Source organism: Falco rusticolus, chromosome 3 (assembly GCF_015220075.1).
Source record: "Falco rusticolus isolate bFalRus1 chromosome 3, bFalRus1.pri, whole genome shotgun sequence".
NCBI lineage: Eukaryota > Metazoa > Chordata > Aves > Falconiformes > Falconidae > Falco > Falco rusticolus.
In genome coordinates this window covers 115,757,227-115,776,810 of record NC_051189.1, presented here as the reverse complement: position 1 = coordinate 115,776,810, position 19,584 = coordinate 115,757,227, and the positions used below count along the sequence as shown (strand labels likewise).

The 19,584-nt window shown below is 53.1% G+C and overlaps 3 protein-coding genes across 6 annotated transcripts; 2 read left to right on the top strand and 1 right to left on the bottom strand.

Moving 5' to 3' along the window:
- Positions 1-39: 39 nt before the first annotated feature.
- LOC119144593 (sodium-dependent phosphate transport protein 3-like) lies at positions 40-6,309 on the top strand. 4 transcript variants are annotated; one of them, XM_037380113.1, is made up of 12 exons: positions 40-169; positions 493-639; positions 968-1,140; positions 1,379-1,612; positions 1,717-1,804; positions 2,187-2,273; positions 2,654-2,772; positions 3,280-3,441; positions 3,645-3,777; positions 3,863-4,010; positions 4,309-4,399; positions 4,934-6,309. In XM_037380113.1, exons 2-12 carry the CDS (start codon positions 546-548, stop codon positions 5,063-5,065), a joined length of 1,461 nt encoding a protein of 486 aa, XP_037236010.1. In that variant the 5' UTR covers positions 40-169; positions 493-545; the 3' UTR covers positions 5,066-6,309. The 4 variants fall into 4 exon arrangements, with proteins under 4 accessions (XP_037236010.1, XP_037236008.1, XP_037236011.1 ...); XM_037380111.1 differs by having other exon boundaries at positions 40-639; XM_037380114.1 differs by lacking the exon at positions 1,379-1,612 and having other exon boundaries at positions 40-639.
- Positions 6,310-6,409: 100 nt separating this feature from the next.
- Positions 6,410-9,952, top strand: RPL11 (ribosomal protein L11). The gene is made up of 6 exons (XM_037380124.1): positions 6,410-6,483; positions 6,791-6,941; positions 7,363-7,469; positions 7,843-7,974; positions 8,781-8,891; positions 9,862-9,952. Exons 1-6 carry the CDS (start codon positions 6,478-6,480, stop codon positions 9,889-9,891), a joined length of 537 nt encoding a protein of 178 aa, XP_037236021.1. The 5' UTR covers positions 6,410-6,477; the 3' UTR covers positions 9,892-9,952.
- A 2,220-nt stretch (positions 9,953-12,172) lies between these two features.
- Positions 12,173-19,544, bottom strand: LOC119144592 (kelch-like protein 31). Its single transcript, XM_037380110.1, has 4 exons — positions 19,439-19,544; positions 18,912-18,963; positions 14,915-16,126; positions 12,173-13,483 (listed from the first exon to the last, which is right to left on the bottom strand). The coding sequence occupies exons 3-4, from the start codon at positions 16,102-16,104 to the stop codon at positions 12,751-12,753; spliced, it is 1,923 nt and encodes a 640-aa protein (XP_037236007.1). The 5' UTR covers positions 16,105-16,126; positions 18,912-18,963; positions 19,439-19,544; the 3' UTR covers positions 12,173-12,750.
- Between the last annotated feature and the right edge of the window lie 40 nt (positions 19,545-19,584).

Genomic DNA, 19,584 nt, shown 5'->3' with positions numbered 1-19,584 from the left:
GGGCGGGGCGGGGCCTGGCGGGGCGGGGCGGGGCTCCGGGCGTTCCCGTGCGAGGCGCTGGTTCGAGCCCCGGCCTTGTTCCATCCCACCCGGTTCCCTGAAATCCCAAATCCTGCGAAAGCATCCCGCTCCACGCCCCGGGACACGGAGCCAGGAGACCCCCGTCCCCGTGAGCTACCCCTGGGGGAACGGGGCGGGCAGGGAAGGAACCTCCCTCTACACCAGCCAAGGGAGGGCAGTGGGTACCCCAGGCCATCGGCAGGAGCACCCTGGGGTGGGAGAGACCCCGCTGCCCTGCCAGGCTGTTTGGTGGAGGGTTATAAAGCACGGGTGTAAATAAGACCGTCCCCAGGGAGGTTTGAGGCTGCTGTAAATCACTGTGCTCATAAAGTGTTTGTACAGGCATCTGTGACCGGCGGCCTGCTCCGCTCTCGCTGCACCAGTAATGGCTGCTCCTGCATTTGTTGATGTTTGAGATTCACTTCCCAACAGGGCTGGAGATTATCTCGAGGAGAAGCAGGCAACAGCGTTGCAGGCAGGGAAGGATGCAGCACCACGTGGACGACACGCAGGCAGGGGCCGGGCCGGAGGCAGAGCAGGATGAAGCCCCTCTGCTTGCTCAGCAGCCCTCCTGCACTGGTAAATCCACTCCGTGGGGAGCAGCGGGCTGAGGTGTGGCCTCAGCAGGGCCCCAGCCAGTAGCCTCAGGCTTTGACATGTCCCCTCCATCCCCGGGCAAGTCTCCTTGCCTTCCTGTCCCTCTGTTCTCCTTCTGGAGGTACAAACTGCCACCCCTGCAGAGGAGGAGGGCAGGGGATCAGTGGTAGATGTCTGGAGGGTACCTGGAAAGAGCTGTCTGTTGCTGCAAGAAGGGGATTGCCTGGCGACACAGATCTGTAGGAGGGAGTGAGAGTTAACCTGTGGCCTCTCTGACTACCCCTGGTTTGTGGGTGCTGTCCGCCCACAGGGCTCTGCTCCACTCGCTGTGGCCTGGCCGTGGTCCTGCACATCTCTTTTTTCCTGGCATACACACTCCGGGTCAGCCTCAGCATCGCCATCATCGCCATGAGTAACAGCAGCCATCCCCACAGCTGGTCCAGCAGTGCTCCCCACAGCTCCGACCCAGGATTTGCTCAGGATGTAAGTGGAAAGCAGACTCAGATAACTGAAAGATCCTTCCTGGGCTCAGTCCACTCGTGTTTTTGCATGAGGACAGACTTGGAAGCAGCCGAGAAAAGCGCTGAGGACAAGGCGGGTGAAGGAGCAGAGCTCAGTTTATTGTGCTTAGGGCTGCATTTCCTGGTTGCTTCTCCCCTTCTGGAGGAGGCTGTGCCTGAAAACCAATCTCTGTCTGACAGACATGTTCTGTCTCCTCCAGGCCCCCACGTACAACTGGAGCGCTGAGACTCAAGGAATCATCCTCAGCTCCTTTTTCTACGGCTACAGCCTCACGCAGGCGCTGGGCGGGTACTGCTCGGGGCTGTTCGGGGGGAAACCCGTCCTGGGCAGCGGGCTCCTGCTCTCCTCTGTTCTCACCCTCCTTGTGCCTCGATCAGCAGAGCTCGGCGTGAGCTGCCTCATCGGGCTGCAGGTGCTGCTGGGCTTGGCTGAGGTCAGTCATGGCTCCAAGTGCTGCCAGGCTGCAAAATTTGCTCAGGTTAGCCCTGGCTGCGCTCCTCATGTCCCTTCCCACAACGCTCCCTGTTATCTTTGCAGGGAGTGATATTTCCAGCTCAGTACACACTCTGGGCAAAATGGGCCCCTCCGCTGGAACGTAGCAGGCTCATGAACATCGCTGATGCTGGTAAGACACAAAGACTTTTCCCTACCACTGATTCAGTAAGTGCAGGACCTCTCCTCACCCCTTTCTTTCCGAGCCAGTCCTTGTAGCAGCTTCAAGTTCAAGGTTCTAGGTCCTTGGCGAAGAAGTGTTAGCAGCATTAAGTCTTTCTACCTCTGCTCCTCCCATCCTATGTCCTCTCTGGCTTCTCAGCTTAGGTCAGCTTGAGGCAGGAGAGGGAACCCGGACCTGAAGGGAGCAAACCTGGATACAAGGGTGCTTGTTTGCACAGGCGCTTCATTTGTGCAACCACATTTTCCTATCACAAATTTGGCTGGAGGCTGTAGCTCTGTCCCACTCACTGCTGGTCACACAAAGTCCCGTTAAAATGACTTCTGTTCTCTAGGATGCACTTTTGGGACTTTCTTTGCTCTCCTTGTGGCTGGGATCATCTGCCAGAGTCTGGGGTGGCCTTTTGTCTTCTACATCTTTGGTGAGTAATGGTCCATCATGTCCCTCTACTCCAACCCCACTGCAGGCCGTTTGCTGGCAGAGCTCCCAAAGGTTCCCCATCAGAGCCCTGCAGGACCAGCTCCATCCTTACTAGTCCCACGCAGAGCTCTGGGCTCCCCTGTCACCCAACAGGCCAGGATGAAGCCATTTTGCTAGGGTGCTATTAGGGAATGAGCCTTTGCTGAACCTTTTGTGCCATCAACCCAGACCCTTCCACTGTGAGCGATGGGTTCAGTGGAGTTTGTCCCTTTCCATCTTCCTGCACTCACTTTGCTAGCACCAGCCTCCATGCCGCTGGCTCTCAGCTCTGCCGCAGCTCATTGTCAAAGGAGCTGGCACTGAGAGCCCTGCTCCTCACAGGTGGTGTTGGCTGTGCCTGGTGCCTCTGCTGGTTCTTCCTCGTGCATGAGGACCCTGCACACCACCCGTGGATTAGTGCCAGGGAGCAGGAATACATCGTGTCATCGCTGGCTCACCAGGTAAACACAAACCTTTTAATCACGACTGGCCACACGGCAGGCACCATGCCAAAGGGACTGTTCTGAGGCAGTTCAGCTGGGTTCCTGTAGAGGAATGAAGCTGGGTTAATTAATATTGATAACATACAGCTGTGGGCTGGCTTCAGGGGCAGTGGGTTGCTGTGGCTGGTTCTGTTAAGTGGTTGGGCAGCCAATGAAGAGAGAGCAGCGAAGGAAGAGAGAGGAGGAAGAAGCAGAGAGAAAAGAGAGAACATGTGCCCTGGGTGAGGAGAGCCTAGAAGAAGGCAGCAGAGGGACTGGCATGAAGAGTATGTTGGTATGAGATGGTAAAAGACCTTGTTGCAGCCGGCTAGTTTGGAGAGTGCTGTGACAGGTTCCTTATCCAGCGGCCAGGGCTAGTCCCAGTTTTCTCAGCAGCAGGTGGAGAGGCCAAGGAAAGCCTGGACAGCCTGCCCAGGGGATGTAAGACAGGAGATGGGGCACTGGCTGACGTTTTATTCCTTCCAGGGAAGCTCTCATGGCCGCTCCCTCCCACTTGTGGCCATGGCTAAATCACTGCCTCTTTGGGCAATCACCATTGCCTGCTTCTGCACAGACTGGCTGTTCTACATGCTGCTGACCTCCATGCCCATGTTCATGAACAACGTCCTCCACTTTGACCTCAGAGAGGTGAGTGCTGCCCTGCAGCTGAGGCTGGTCCCCACAACAGCGACAGGACTTGATCCCTCTGTAGGCTGGGAGCAGGAGGTTCCTCAGGGACATGTCTTCCTGAAGACTGGTGGCCCTGGGACCAAGGGAGCTGCAGTCTTGGAGCTCTTGGCTCCGTTGCTTCGTGCCATGGACACGACAATGCCTTGTTCTCCCTTACGCAGAATGGGTTCCTCTCCTCCCTGCCTTATATTGGGAACGGGCTGGGGCACATCCTGGCTGGGCTGCTGGCTGATTTCCTCCTGGCTAGGCGAGTACTTGGCACAGCAGCTGTCAGAAAGCTCTTCTCAGCCCTCGGTAAGGACAAGCTTTCATCTGCAGTCTAGCCTTTCCGCCATGCTTGTATTGCCTGTTACAAAACACATCCCCTTTTCCTCCCAAGGGATGCTGCTCCCAGCCACCTTCCTGGTGGCTGTGCCTTACATTGGCTGCAGTTCCACAGTTGTTGTGGTCCTTCTAACACTGGCCTTGACAATAATGAGCATGACAGGGGCAGGCATCAATATTAACCACATTGATATAGCACCCAGGTAAGTGGCTCTGACCTCTGTGCCCTCCCTGGCTCTGTCCCCTTCCTCTTCCCAATCCCCCAAGGCTTCTGCAACTCCTACTCTCCCTTCACTTCTGTAGCTGGTGGCATTGTAAGCTAAGGAGTAAAATAAAAGATTAAAATCCCCCCCAGTCTTGCAAGGAAGATCCTAGTGTTACTCAGCATGACAGGCAGTATTCATGCAGATGAGGAAAGGGACTGGCAGCGCCTGCCCCTCTCCCTTCTTGTGATGGTTTCCTCTTTTCCTCACTCACGAAACCCTTGCTTTCTCTCCCCAGATATGCAGGGTTCCTGCTGGGAATCACAAATACCTTTGGCATAGTTGCAGGAATTATTGCTCCTACCACAGTTGGACTTCTCATCAGCCAGGTAATTTGGGGCCACAAATCACAAGCACACCCCTGGAAGAAAAGACAGGGCTGCTTTCAGAAATGGATTCCTTTCTCTGCACTGAATCAAAAATTACTCAAGCCATCCCCCTCTCCCAATGAACACATGTGATATTGTGCCCAGCAAACCAGAGCCTGGACCATTTTGAGGACATGGGGATGACTCAGAAAGCAGGAAGAGCTCCACATGGGCCCCATCTGGATGTACTTAGAGATGAGGAGAGGGTTGAGGGAGTAGGGTGAGGAGGAAGCTTTGTGCCAGGCAGGAAAGCTTCCTGAATTCAGCACAGCACACAATGTTTCCAAAAATGCCAAGGAAGGAAATGCATCTCCAGTAAGAGGAGGTCTGGCATATGTCTTGAGTTGAGCAAAGCTCTTCTGTTGTTGGTGCTAGTATCAAGCAGAGGATGGAGATGAGTTTAATGCCATTGAACTGGGTGGCAGTAGTTGGGTGATCACTACATGGAGATAAAGGGAAGGGCCATACCACGGTGATCTGTTCTTGGCCCCCCAGGATCTCCAGACTGGCTGGCGGAACGCCTTCTTCCTATCTGCAGCTCTCAACCTGTTTGGCCTGATCTTCTACATAGCCTTTGGCAGTGGCACCATCCAAGACTGGGCTAGGGAGGACGCTGCTGGGCAGTGAACATCGGAAGGTACACAAAGGAATGGGCTGCAAGAGGGCTCAGCCCTGTGTCCCTGCCTGTTCCTGGGGCTCTGGCAGCATCCTCAGGCAATGGCATGAGCTCCACAGCCCTGCCTGCACTCTGGCTCTTGGAAGTGCCCAGCACCTTCACCCAGCTCTGTCCCCTTTTGATCCCAATCTACTCCCTTGGGGAGACACCAGCCCTTCGACCTGTGTTGCCCACATTTAACCCTGCCCTCAGCCTTTGCCCATGGGAAGGAATGCTGCAGAGTGGACAGATCCTAAATGGGATCCACAGAGAGCTGGTAAAGTGGGCTGTCAGCTGAGCTCTGTAAGGAGCCTGTGGCTATTTCCAGCAAAGCTGTTTTTAGATGAAGTAAATTGATAATGAATTGGTACAGTAACATTAGTTTTTAACTAGCAGCTTTTCACACCCTCTACAGAGAGGCTCCTAACACTTTTTTTCTATTCTTAATGAGACAAGCTGATTATTCATTTATCCTTCATCCCCTTTTAGAAGCAACCAAGGCAAAAAATAAGGGAAGGCTTTACAGAGTTCAACCTGGCAGCCCTGAGCACAGCCCCTGGGAGGCAGGGAAGGTGATAAGCACGGAAAGCCTTGAGCTGGTGTCATCCTTACTGAGCGAGAGCCCCATTGCAAGCATTCAGCTCAGAATGTTGTCACCGAAAGAGATGTTTAGGCCCCCAAAAAGGGTCTGAATTTGGCTTGCCTGTTTCCCAGAGAAGCTGTGTTACACTCCCAGCCAACTGCAGCGAGGGAGTGGACTGTGACTCCTCACCTGCTCCAGACTAAGTCAAAATGGTGCAGAAAGAGGATCCAGATCCCAGACAGAGATGTGAAACTCACAAATGGTTTCCTGACAGAGTGAAGTGAAATCTAAACACATTCCCAGGTCTGGCTCAAGGAACTTGGGGCTGCGAGGGCGGGAGAAGCTCTGGTAAGCTATGCTCAATGCTGCCTGGGAGTGGAGAAGCGCCAACACCTTCTGGTGCAGCATCTCCCAGCAAAGCTGCTGTGGCTCATCCCACTGGCCTCAGCAGCAGACTGGGCCTGCTGGTGGACCACCAGCCCCTCCGCCACTGCCGGCCTGGCCCCAGCGCTCCCTGCAGCGAGCCGCAGGGCGCAGGCAGCTGCTCACGGTGGTGCGGGCCGGGCCCCGGCCCCAGCCTGCCTGCGGGGCAGGGGGTGAGGGCGGGCAAGGCCTCCCCGTCCCCGCGGGCCGGTGGGACAAAATGGCGGCGTGGGCTCCCGCCCGCCCCACCGCGGTTACCCCGGCAACTGGCCGCGGCGCAGTGCCGCCCTCCGGCCGCCAGGGGGCGCCGTCTCGGGCGGCGCGCCGTCCCATAAGACCCCGCGGCACCGCCCAGTTGATCTCTTCCCCGCCCCCATCATGGCGGTGAGTAGCGGCACCCGCGGGCCGGGGCCGGGTTGGGGCAGTTTCTATCCGCCGCCATCCGCCCTCGGAGGGGCCCGGCCCCGGCGGGCGGGAGAAGGGGGGGCCGGGACGGGGGGCTGCGGGGCCCGTGTGGGCGGGGAGGAGCCGGTGGTCTGCCCTGGGGGAGCCGCGGCCGTGACAGGCCGCGGCCTGCTCGGTGGCTGGGCCACCGCGCTGGGATTCGCCGCGGCGGTGGGGCAGGGCTCGGGGCCGGGCTGCAGTAGCGGCCTGGCGTCCCCCGTTAGCCCCCCGTGTCGTTTCTCCTCAGCAAGACCAAGGTGAGAAGGAGAACCCCATGCGGGAGCTGCGCATCCGCAAGCTCTGCCTCAACATCTGCGTCGGGGAGAGCGGGGACAGGCTCACCCGGGCGGCCAAAGTGCTGGAGCAGCTGACGGGCCAGACCCCCGTCTTCTCTAAAGGTGAGGGCGGGGAGGGTTGACCTGTTGGCTGCCGGGGGTCTGCTTGTGCTGGGGCTGCCAAGGTGCCGTTTGTTTTCTGGCTTGAGCAGTGGTGGTTGTCTTTTCTCTGGTGGGCATGCAGGGGGTGAAGTGGCAGTGTGGCTCCGTGACGGAGCCCTTGGGGACGTCTCTGCTCTGAGCAGGGCCTTGTGCTGAGAATTGGGGGACCTTAAATCCTCAGGTGCTGGCGGCTGCTGCTGTCAGTTCCATTCTGCCTCCGGACTCAGGCTACTGCTCTGCCCTCATCCCCAAATAGGAGCGCATGGTTGTCTTGGTTCTTTTTTCTTTCCTGTAAAGTCATTTCTTTGGTTGTCTTAAGCTCTGAATGCCCTGGGTGGAAATTCTGTGAACAGCCTCTAAGTGGAATTATTGCTGTTTACAGCACGGTACACTGTAAGATCCTTTGGAATCAGGAGAAATGAGAAGATTGCTGTTCATTGCACGGTTCGTGGGGCCAAAGCAGAGGAGATTCTGGAGAAGGGGTTGAAGGTGAGAATTTGGCAGGTCTGGATCTTTGATCTGTGAAAGAACAACCGACTGAAAAGATGTGTGGTTTGAAATGTTGCACCTGAGCTAGTTACAGGTTGGTTATGGATAGTCTGACACGCAGTCGGCAGTGTTTGCACTGTTTCTCTGGTTGTTGCTTTATCCTTATGTAAGAGTTAGCTGCTGCATTCACTGCTTTCTTTTGGAGTTCTGCCTTTGCTGCTGTGATTTATGAGTAGGCTGTGGGAGCAAAATCTTAGGGCTAAAGACGGCATGTAGGCGAGTTGTGGGTCTGGTAGCCGTTAGTAGAACATGCAAGACTTTTTACTCTTTTTGCAGTCAGTAATGAAATAGTGATGGACAACAAATGTTTCAGGTGCGAGAATACGAGTTGAGAAAAAATAACTTCTCAGACACCGGGAACTTTGGCTTTGGAATCCAGGAGCACATCGATTTGGGAATTAAATATGATCCCAGTATTGGTATCTACGGCTTGGACTTTTATGTGGTGCGTATTCCCTGCTTCCTTGCAGCTGCTGGACTTGTGTCAAAGCTCTAAAAGGAACCTAGAACAGTAACTGGCTTGTGAACTTCCTGCCAAGTGCTGGAAGATAGAGAAAAAAAAGTCAACAAAACCCAAGTCTAAACTGAGATTCCCAGGGCTGCTGTAAAATCCCTAATTTCTGACACGTCTCACAAAGCTTCTTCAGAAACACATACTGTTGTTCTTACTGGTACTCCTGGGATAACACCGAGGCAGCTGTGCTAGGTTTGGGGAAGGAAAGAGCAGCTGTGGAGAGCGCAGCAGGGGCTTCAGGAATGCAGAATGAAAGATGGGCTGCGTTGCTGGAAGATTCTCCCTCCATTTAGAGGGCTGGGGCTGGGTCACGTAGCAGTGGTGGCTGGCATGTTCAACTCATTCCATTCTGCTGCGCATCACTCAATCTGAAATAGAGGGAAGTGGTTCCATATGTGTTAGCAGTGCTGCTCAATGTACCTTTTCTTGAGAACTGAGGCCTCTGGGTATGGAATAGTGAATCTTCCACACTCGCTTTGTTTTCCCGGAGTCTGTGTACGTGCTGAGTTGTCCCACCTAGGCGCTGTCCCTGTCAATTTACGTGGCTGCTCAGGAGTTACTTTTCAGTTACATTGAGGCTGGGGGTGGGGGGTAACACTCTGTCGTGAACATGACTCGGACAAGATGATGTTACTGATGTGGAAATCCTAGCCCCTTCCCTCCTAGGATACTATTAAGTTTAAGAAAATAAATAAGTGCAAGAATGAAATAGTGCTGTTGGCCTCCTCTCTTGGCAGGTGCTCGGCAGGCCTGGTTTCAGCATTGCTGACAAGAAACGCAGAACTGGCAACATTGGAGCCAAGCACAGAATTGGAAAGGAAGAAGCCATGCGCTGGTTTCAGCAAAAGGTAAGATCCATCTTTATTTCTGTATCCCAAGAGTTTCCTAGCAAGTATCAACAAAATGCTTCACTGTGGAAAGACTGGAAAAAGTTGCTGGGCAGGAGGAGATTTGATCACTGCTTAAATAACTTATTTTTACTGCTCTGGGGCAGTAGAAGCTGTGTTTGAGCGTGAGTGCTGTTCACACTCCTGGTTTTTTGTGTGCTGAACTGAAAGAGCAGCTCTTACAGGATAGCTGGAAGTATCAGAGCTCTTGTGTAAATCTGTCTCCCACAGTTTTTGGAGGTGTTATGTGTATGTGGATCAGTAGTGACGAGGCAGAGTTAGGATTTGTTTATATGATGCAGCTCCTAGCTCAGCTGCCAGAGTTGGAGGGTGGAGTGATCCAAATAAAACACGTTCTTGGGTTTATCTGTCCGTAGTGCTGTCTGACATAGACTGGGTAATGAAGGGGAGATGCCAAAAGCTTGATTGAAAATGCTCAGAGATCAGGGCTACAGATATTTTTTCAGAGGTGGAAAGGGTGGACAGTCTGTCTGGAGGCTTTTTACTGGCTGCTCTGCCTAGATCTACACCAGTCATACCCTGCACAGGGAGGGCTCCAGCCTACTCCTGCCGAATGGCTTTTTTCCCCTGCTCCTGCCTGGTTCTGCTCACTGTGGCATTATTACCTTCAGGGGCCAAATCCTGGGACTGTGAAAGGGTCAAGTGTAGTTCTGGTCAGATCAGCCTTTAAAAGTTGGGGCTTCTTGTATAGCTGGGCTGATGAGCAGTTTAATGTTTATCTGAACAAATTCCCCCTTGAAGGTTAACAGCACAGCAGCAAAGTAGAAAGGCAGTTCGCTGCAGAACTGGGGTTTCACATCCGTGTTGGCTGGCTGCCTTCGAATGAATGTGGTGACTGTTTCGTGCGCAGCAGTGCTGCACCTTTACCTGCTGGTAATTTCTCACATGGTTCTTTCTTTCTTTCTCACAGTATGATGGTATCATCCTTCCTGGTAAATGAGCAGTTCCTGATAAACCAGCAGTTCGTGTTACGAAAAAAAATAAAATTTTCTAACCCCTAACTTCTGTTGTGAATTTTGTGGGGGCTCCTCCCAACCTGGGAAGCTGCTAGGAGCAAGGGTCGCTCATACCCGAAAAGGCAGCAGAAGAACATGGACTGGTGCTGTGCACTTGAAGAGAACGTGTTGTTCTGGCGGAGCAAGTGTTAGATTTACGCGGTGCAGTCTCCACTTCTGTACTGTCCAGCTGCACAATTAATACGGAGAACCCTTACTATAGTCTGCAGGTGGGTGTAGAAAGAAGATGGAATAAAAAAAAAAAGTGCTTTTTGATCACTGGAGTTGTAGACCAGATTTTCTGGAGGGTTAAATTCCTGAGGGGAACAGAGTCGGCGTGCTGGTTCTGATCCTCCACAGACCAGCTTTTGCAGTGTTAAGGGCAGCCTGCTCTGATGATGAGGGATTCTGAATTAGCAGAAGAAACTCTCTTGCTCTAGGAACTATTGGGAATGCAAGTTCATTGGGAAGCCAAAGGAAGCAGCACATGTATCCTCTTAATAAAGCAGAGCCATAAAGCAAAAATGTGGCTGAGGTTTATTTGTCCAAGATAGTGTGGCAGGACCGGTTGGGAGGACTGAGGGCTGGGTAAGGCCTGTGGTGCTGGCACTGGTGAGGTTCCTGAGCTGGGATTCAAACTGGTGCTGCAGGAGGGGGCTGAGATCAGCCAGTAGGACCTCCTGATTCACGCTGCTTCTGTGGGTAGCGAGTGACCTTGAGTGCCTGCATCTGCTGCCAGTAGGGTTGTTTCTGCGGTGCTCTTAACATGCTATAGAAATCTTGAAGCAATTATTGGATGTGCTTAGAATGTAGGGGATGAATCTTGACTGCTTTGTTGAAATGTTTCAGGAGGGTGAACTTACACTGCTGTAATCACACAGTCAGACCGTTTTCCTCTGCAAAGGAATGGCCTTTATTGTTTAAAGAGAAAATTCCCTGCAGGACAATACAGCTCACACAAGTGGAGTTCAGTGACACCCTTGCCTCTGCTAGTGTTCAGTCCTCCTGCACCTTACAATGAAAAGTTATAATTAAAAAAAAAGCAAGGAACAAACTCACTTCAATACAAGTCTGCACACTCCACCATCAGTGATTGTACAGTGTTGTCTGAAATACTAGACCATTGTCAAGCCTGTCGGGAGTTGAAGTCCAGGGGAGGTGGCCAGGACTGTTCAGGATGGAGCCCATTCCAAGATATACTGGGCAGTGTGTGCTGTGCATGCTAAAACACACAAAGCAGAATTTGAACAGAAAATGGTGTTCTGCCTCAGTATAGCTTTATGCTTGATGTGAACTCTTTAATTGAGACAGAATTCTCAGAGGAAGACCTGTGAACTAACTATGGCAAGCTGCTCAGTTTTGGTGAGTTGCGAAAGGAAGCAAACCAGCCTGCTTTGCTGAGGCTCTTGTCTTGGCATCTTCAGGGCACATTGGGGTTCCCTTGTGCAGCTCATTGGCTTCCTGGATGCCATTTCACTGTGCTGTGCAAAAGAGACCAGAACAAAACCGAACATTTGTCTGGATGCTCGGCAGCACGTAGCTGCCTCAGCCTGAGACAAAGGTGATAAGCCACTCTAGAATGATGCATGTGCTCCAGGAACAGGACCCGTTACCAGAAGATGCTGGCCTCAGCATGTGACTGATGTCTTGTTGTGACTGATGTCTTGTTAGGACTGTGGGTTTGAGACCAGGAAATAATCGTTGCTCTCTCTCTTGCCTCCTGCTCGTCACAGGCTATCACTGCTCTGGGGCTGTATCCGAGACCTGCCGGGGCAGGGTTTGGGGTGCTGTGGTGCCGTCCCTCGCAATGTACTTGGCCCAAGAGACTGAGTCTGCTCTGCAGTCCCTGTGCCCTCTGAAAGGGGAGCCAGGTTTTAATAAAGACTGGTTACTGTCTCACTCGGTTGTAGTGACAGGGAGAGACCCCAGGCACTAAGCAAGTGTTTGCCCCTGGAAACTTGAGTTTCCCAATGATTTCTCCTTTCGCAGGTCAGACTGTGGTTACAGTAATGGGGAAGCACTAAGTTCAAAACCAAGCTGTCAGCTCAATAGTACAAAGTAACAGGACCTGGCTAGGAATAAATCTAACTGCTCCTGGTTTAGCTGTGGAGGGATTCTGTTCCAGCTGACACTTATTTTCAGGGCACCATTGGCCTCTCACATTTCCTAGAGTCTTACAGCATCCTCAGGCACTTTCCTGATACCTTCTGAACTACAGCGCAGCACTTGGAAGAGCAAGAGATCTTTGTGAGTTGCTCCAGTAGTTCTCTTCCTTGCTGTCAAGGTTCACTTTATTCCTAGTGTGAAGGTATCTAGCTTCAATGAGTAAATATTAAATGTTTTTCCCTTGAACAAATGCTACGTGAGCAACAGGGTCTGTTCCAGACCTGTCACTTTCTTGTAACTAATAGCAATACTACTGTTCAAAGTGTCTCATGATACTACTCCTACAGTACAATTTCTCCTGCATTATTCTAGTTTGTTTTTCTTCTTTTATTTTTTCCCATTTTTTTCCAGTCCACACTGCAATACAGTGCTGCAGGCTGAGGAAAAAAGCTTTTCTGTCCTGCTTGCTTCCGTGTCTGCCCTGCTTGAGCAGTACCTGCTTAAGCTGCGGGATGGAGATGCAGGCAGCTCAGAAGAAGCTTTCCTAGAGCCCAAAACTTGCCATGATGGAATAAGAGTGTCTGAGACTTTGCAGTGACTCCAAACACCAGCGTGCCTGCCCATCCAGCTGCGCTACACTCCTGAGCTCTGTCTCCTTCCCTAGCTGCTGGCATAAGCCATGTGGCACTCGGGGCTCTTTATGTGCTGGCTGCTGCTGAGGCCACAGAGCTGGCCCGGGACCTGGAGCTCAGGGGGCGTGGGAGGGTGATGATGCAGCATGAGACACCCACGGTGGCCTCAGGGAGGTCCTCGTCCTCAACCCACTCATTGAGGTCAGGATTGTAGCACTGCACGCATTTCTGATACCTCTTCCCACTCTCGTTCCAGCCACCCACCAGGCATAAGCGCCCCTCCAACAAAGCCACCCCAGCTGTGCTGACCCCCGTGGGCAGGGGTGCCATGTAACTCCACTGCCCCGTGAGTGGGCTGTAGCACTCCACGGACATCACGTCCACCCGCTCGCCCTGGGGACCCAGCTGGCTCCCACCCAGCACGTATGCTCGGTTGGCCACGGTGGCTGCGCAGTGCCAGCCCCTGGGGGTGCTGAGCCTTGCCTGCTCTCTCCAGGTGTCACTGCTGGGCTCGTAGCAGCACACTGTGCGAGAATAGGCATGGCTGATGTAGCCACCGGTGACCAGGAGCTTGCCATCAATGACAGTGGTGGCGTGGCAGCAGCGGGGTGTCTCTAGGCTCGCCTTGCTCTGCCAGCTGTTGGTGGTGGGGACATAGCACTCGACAGATGCCAAAGCGCCCTCGGCGTTGCGCCCTCCGACAGCGTAGAGGAGCCCTTCGCAGGCGTTCAGGCTGAAGTGCGTCCTCCTGTGCTGCATGCTGGCCAGGTGCAGCCAGGTGTTGAAGCGGGGGTCGTACCTGGGGGACGAAGGGCAGATCTGTCTGTCCAGGACTAGTGTCAGAGCCGTGGGGAGAAGGGCCTGCCAGATATCTGCCTTTGGAGGAGACAACTCATGCTCTGGAAGAGCCTCTCTGTCTTCTCCAGCACTAAAGCATCTGGACAGGCACTGCAGATGGAGACAATGCCACTGCACAGGACTGGATCCTACTTGTGACTGCTGGGGTCGTTGCTTTAGAACAGCCCAACATTGCTCCTGCTACCACAAGCTGCAGCCTGGCTTGGAAATTCCGAGTGCTACCAATCTGAGGTGCCCCGCAGCACTGCCACTGTTCCCTCTGTTGGGTCTTGGCAGGTAGAAGAGGTCCTAGGGACAGGTCTTCCCAGCCCAGCCGGCCAGGCCAAAGACAGGCAGGTGGTAAGAAGCTGGTTCCTTGTTTGCCCACGAGATGGCAGAGGGAATGGGAGTGTCCCCAGAGCGATGCCACAGGGACCAAAGCCAAGCTGGGAAAGGCAGATGAGCTACTGGTCAGAAACAGAAAAGAGACCTGCCAGTGGGTCCCTGAGACCTCACTCGGTGCAGGAGAAAGAGCCCAGTGATGGCTCCTAACCGAGGAGTGGTGATTTGGGGCCACAAAAGGCTTCCCTCGAGCGGTGCCCGTGATGCTGTGTGTGTGCGTGGAGCCTCAGGTGGCTAAGCCAAGCTGTGGGCAGAGCCACTGCAAGTTCAGGTTTAGGTTGCAAACAAAATACTGCATGTCAGGTTGCCATGGTTACATCTCCTTTCTTTGAATAGTAATCCCTTGGCAAGCCAGTGACAGGTTTATGGGGATTTAGGAAACAAACCTTGTCATTTACATGATGAAAAGAGAAATGGAGGCAGAGAGAAGAAAGCCTGAAGGGCAACAGGATCCTACAGATAGTAAATGTACCTTAAAATGAACCCAGGCAAACCAGAGACCGGGTCGAGGCTGGCACTGGCTGGAGGAACAGCCAGGGGACTAAAAGGGGAGCCCCCCCGAGCAACAAAATGGCTTACTTTTAAATAATGAGGTCCCCCATTTCTCCAATAGCCTCGCAGCTACGAAGAAGCCCTGCCTTGCCCTCATCCTGCATCGGTGCTGCAAGTTGCCAGAGGACATGGGCAGCGCAGCCCAGGCACCAGAGTCCCCAGGGCAAGCCCAGGTTAAGGTCACACAGAACAAATGCCTAGAAGTGGTTTCCAGGTCTCGAGTCTCACAGTTCAGCACCTGATGCTGAGTCTCGCTGTGTTTGTCCCTCCCTGGCAGCATTATCTGAGAGGCCAGACCTACCTTCTGGTCACTGAGAGCAAAGAGGAACCTTTCTGCTGTGCTCGTCCCTCACCCCATGAGAGATGCTGGGCACAGGCAGACATGGCAGAGATCTGAACCCCTTCCCTGGGTCTGCGTGGCAGGTGGAGCCCGTCTTACCTGTTCAGGCTGCTGACGGCATGCTTGGCCTGGTTCCTGGCATCGTTTTGGTCTTCACCACCCGCAATGTAGATGAATCCATCCATCACCACAACGCACTGGTTAAAACTTTTTGCTGGCATCTCTGTCAGCTTGTTCCAGTTTCCCTCTGCATCCCTGTAGCTGATGTCCCTGCTAAGAGCCTTCTCGGTCAAAGCTGGACGACCCCCAACTGTGACAAGCACTCTCTGGCCTCCCCGTATCCTGGTTCTCCGAGACTGAAGGCTGTTTTGCTGGTGAGGGAGCAGGTGGTAATTCATAGCATCCACAAGGAGCTTGTGGCATTGTGGATCTTGCATCATGCGTGGCACAGGTTGCACATGGTTGACCAAGTCCGGAGCTGAGATTGTGCCAAATCGAATGTTGCTCAGGAGGTCAGCAGCATAGCGGACCCGTTTCGGGTCAAACTCCAGCCACTTGACAGCGATCTGGAAAGCTGCAACCTCACTGGGTATCTGCAGGCCATCATCCATCAGCAACTCATTGATCTGATCGAAGGGGAGTTTCATGAACTGGTCAGTCTTGGAGAACTCCAGGAAGTTTTCCCGGATGAATTTCCGTGTGGCGTCTTTCACCTGGTTGAGGCTGTAGGTGGCTGAGATGTTGGCGATGTACACGCAGTTCTCCACAGCCATCTCCCGAATGAGGAAGTCACTGCACATGTTCAGCAGTGTTGGCACCTGCAGCTGGGTGGCCGCAGCGATGGTGCTGCCGATGGTGTACAGTGAGAGGCTCAGCTTCCCCGTGTAGGCATAGGTGATGATGGTGGTCAGGCCCAGTGGTGAGATGTCGTGGAGCTCCACCTGGCGCAGCTGAGGGTCCCTCTGCAGCAGGCGGTGGAAGTACTCGCTGCAGGAAGCCAGGACAAGCTTATGCACCTCAAAAGACTTTGTTTTCGTGGCAATGGTGAGATCGCAGAGGAACTGCTTCTGGCGCATCTGGTTCATCCCCTCCAAAAGGCTGGCTCCATGGTCTGGCGCTTCAACTTCCGTGGCCGTGCAGTGGAAGCCGTTAGAGCCGCTGTCATACAATCCATTCAAGTGATTGAGGTGTTCAACATCTAGCAAAGAATCTTCCACCATCACTGGGGTGATGGATGCATCCTCTTTATCCACCTTGGGCTTCTTGGGAGTTTTCTTTTTGGGTGCCATTTTGGCAGAATTGGAACAGGACCTGGAGAGAAAGAAGAGGTGGGGAGCCTTGAAGTAGGGGTACAGGTGTCCTTCTGTCTTTAAGACATGCGATTAAGCAAAGGGAAAACTCCCACTGACTCATATACCCTTTGGGTCAGGCCAAGGAAAGGATGGAAACTGCCTCCCAAGCCCTGTACCCCTCTGAGCCGTGCGAATGGCGTCAGGGGCTATGACTGCAAGAGGGGATCCTCAACTCTTAAGCAGTACCAGCACCTTTGCTGTATTAAAAAAGCACTGGGGATTTTGGGTGGTTGCACTGGGAAACAGGGAGCACCCACTGTTTCCTGAGGCGTGGGGCCATGCTCAGTCCTGCAGACAGCTTTGCTCTCTGGGGTGAGGCGGGCTCCAAGCAGAGCGAGGAAGCAATCGCAGGGTGTTTCACCAGATTCCAGGGCACCTTAGATGGGGTGAGTAAGTTCCAGCAGCTCTGACCAAAGTTCCCACATTGCAGTAAGGTGAAATTAACCCCAGCACTGCAGGACCACACATAAAAGGGTGTTTATTTCCCTCTCAGCCCCTTGGGCATGGCGCGGCAGCGCTGAGTAACCAGCGGGGCCAGCTGCCCTTTGGGGTGACCGGTTTAGAATGCAGTTGAAAGGAGGGGGGAAAAAATGAACAATAAAAATCCAGCTTTTGAATATTCCCAAATTCCAGTTTGAAGCTCTAGTCTGAAACTTGGTGGTGACCTCAACTCCTCTGAGGGAGCTCGGAGCAGCCAATAGATGAGGGAACAAATCTGCCGGCCAGAAATAGCTGTAACTGTGCTGTCTCACATGTCTGGGTACTGTTTATTATGCTTGGCCATAAAGATCAGGTTTCTTGGAACTGAGTAATCAGCTTGTATTTAGCACCGGGCAAAGAAGAAGGGGGGCATTATGAGACTTCAGTAAAAATATGGAGAAGGGAAAAGTTTTGTAAAAGTCCCTGCCAGGAAAGAGGATTCAGGGCTGAGTCTGAGGGGGAGAGCAGCAATGCTGGCCTGGCCGAGCTCAGCTGGCCGGGGTGAGCAGAGACGACACAGAAGCCAAGGGGATCCAGGAGCAAAGTCCCAGGCACTTGAGCCATCCCTGGTATTGCGGTGTTTCACGGGACTACCCCAATTTACACCACTGAGAGCTCATCTACCACAGTGTCATATCCTGGAGCAGGCGTTAGTCCTTCTGAAACTGGGACGCAAATGCCACGCTCCACGTGTGTTTGAATATGAAACGGTTTCTGGCAACCAGCTCAGGATTGGGAAAAGGAACTGGGATTTACCTTTTCCAAGCAACCACACTCTGATATTTCCAAGGACACATTTTGTTCAGACTATCCATTCCCCAGGAAAATTTCCAGTTTCAGCTTTTCAGCTGGATGTGAAGTGAAAATACAGGTTAAATATTGGAATTTCCCAGGAAATGAAAATGTTTTCCCAGGCCTTCTCTCCACATCCCTCAGACCTGCATCTCTCTGAGACAGAGTATTGCAAAAACATCCTTGCTGGCAAACAAACCCAAAGAGAAACAGGATTTGTCCTGGAGGGAGGTGGCTGTCCTGCTGCCCCCAATGCTGAGACCAGTCCCAGCAGGATGGGTGCCAGGTCGAGGTCTGCAACCGAGTGGGCTGCACTGAGGATCTACCGGATCCCTTCTGCACCCCAGACTGCCCTGATTTTGGCTTTTTTTTTTTTTTTTAACAGAAACAAGCACAATGTCTGCAGCAAGCCACTGTTTCTGTTCATAAAACTGCTCACCCTCCTTTCAGGCACTCCAGACCCCATTTTAGAGAGGTGACACCAGTGCTCAGCAGCTTCTGTAGACCTGGTATGGAGCCTAGCATCACATCTGAGCAAGCTGACCTCTGAAAGCCTTCTTAACTCCTTCTGGAAAGCCCAGCAATGCAGCTGGCTTTCTCCATCCCCTGTCCACCCGACTCAGGAGCCAAGGGGGAAAGTTGTTCTGGGATAAAACAGAGGTCTTCTAACCGCATTACGCTTCATACAAGTAAAAAGGAGCCATGAGAACTTTGGGGCTCATATTGACATCTGTGGGGTCCTGCCTGTCCCCTTTGGGCACCTTTGACAGACTCCGATTTGAAGCATGTGTTCATGTTATTCCAGTGTCTGGCTGCAGGAGGGCAAAACGACCTTTACTACCTGCACTTATTTAAAATGGGACATCATTACTGTTTCTGATTGAAATACCACTGTAGTGACTTGAAAGGGATATTTTTCCTACGGATTAATCCTGGCTGCTGGACTAATCTAGGGAGCTGGAATGGTTTGAAGAGATTTCAAAGGGCCCAGACATAAAGAAGGGAAGGCAGGACTTTTTTCTAGCTGTTTAACTGCTTTTAAAAGACAGTAGTTGCCCTCACATCCTTCCAGTGCTGCTAATCTCAGCCTGCACCAGATTACTGACCTAACAGCAAAACAGGACCTACACGGGGTGATCTTGTGTCTTCGGAAGTTATGGCAGGCTTCTTTAATATCTAATCAGAGTTCCTCTCCTTTACTAGCCTGTGGCTCCAGCCCTGCGTTTAAGCAGGGTTTGAGTCACAGCGAAAACCGAGCTGGCCTGGAAAACCACCTGGATGCTGCAGCTCTGGGCACTATTTTGCTGCCAGTGTAATTTCTCCAGCCCCATTTTAGAAAAAACCAAAGCCTTTCCCCATGCCGTTATTTCCATTATTCAGCAGTTCCCGTGCCCCATGCCAGCTCTTTGCAAATCCTGCTAGGTGAGCCCTGGTTCTCCATGACTCATGTATAGGCTGTGTCAGCTCCTTACCTTGCTGTTAAGACCGGTTAGTCCAAGGGGAAGCTCTGACCAGCACGGGGCCCTGCACGTTGAGACACAGAGACCCTCAACTTTCCCCACGCAACATCCTCCTCCCTCCTCTCCCCTCCCAGCCAGCTGACTGCTCTTATCACTTCTACATTTACAGCGGGCTTTTGGGGTGATGTGAGGACAGACGCCCTCAGCTGAGCCCTGAGAGACATGGAAAGGGCGGGATTCAGGTAGCGCTGCTCTAGCCAAGGGCATCAGCGCAGCCAGCACCATGAGAAGGCAGTAAAGCAAAGGCCTGCATGATTGCCTGGCCGCTGCCAAGGGCAAGGCAGTGAGGAGGCAGCCAAAGACCGGGCTCCACTCCAGAGGGGTTCACCAGGGGATTTTGGGATGAGCTGGGGTGACATTGCCCCATGACAATGCCCTGAGAGCGCGGAGAGGACGGCAGCTCCTAGCCCCCAGCCTGAGGAGCCCCACCATGGCCTCGCTCCATTTGCATTCGGCCACAAACGATTCTAGAAACCTACTTTCCAGTCACTCCCAACAGCCGTGGTGGAGCCGTTAAACCATTGTGAGGCAACGGGAATAGGTATGAAGCGACGTTCCTCAGGAAAGACTGTCCTGACCACCGTGAGGCCCCAGGTGGCACCGCCGCCTCAGCCAGGGGCGGCCA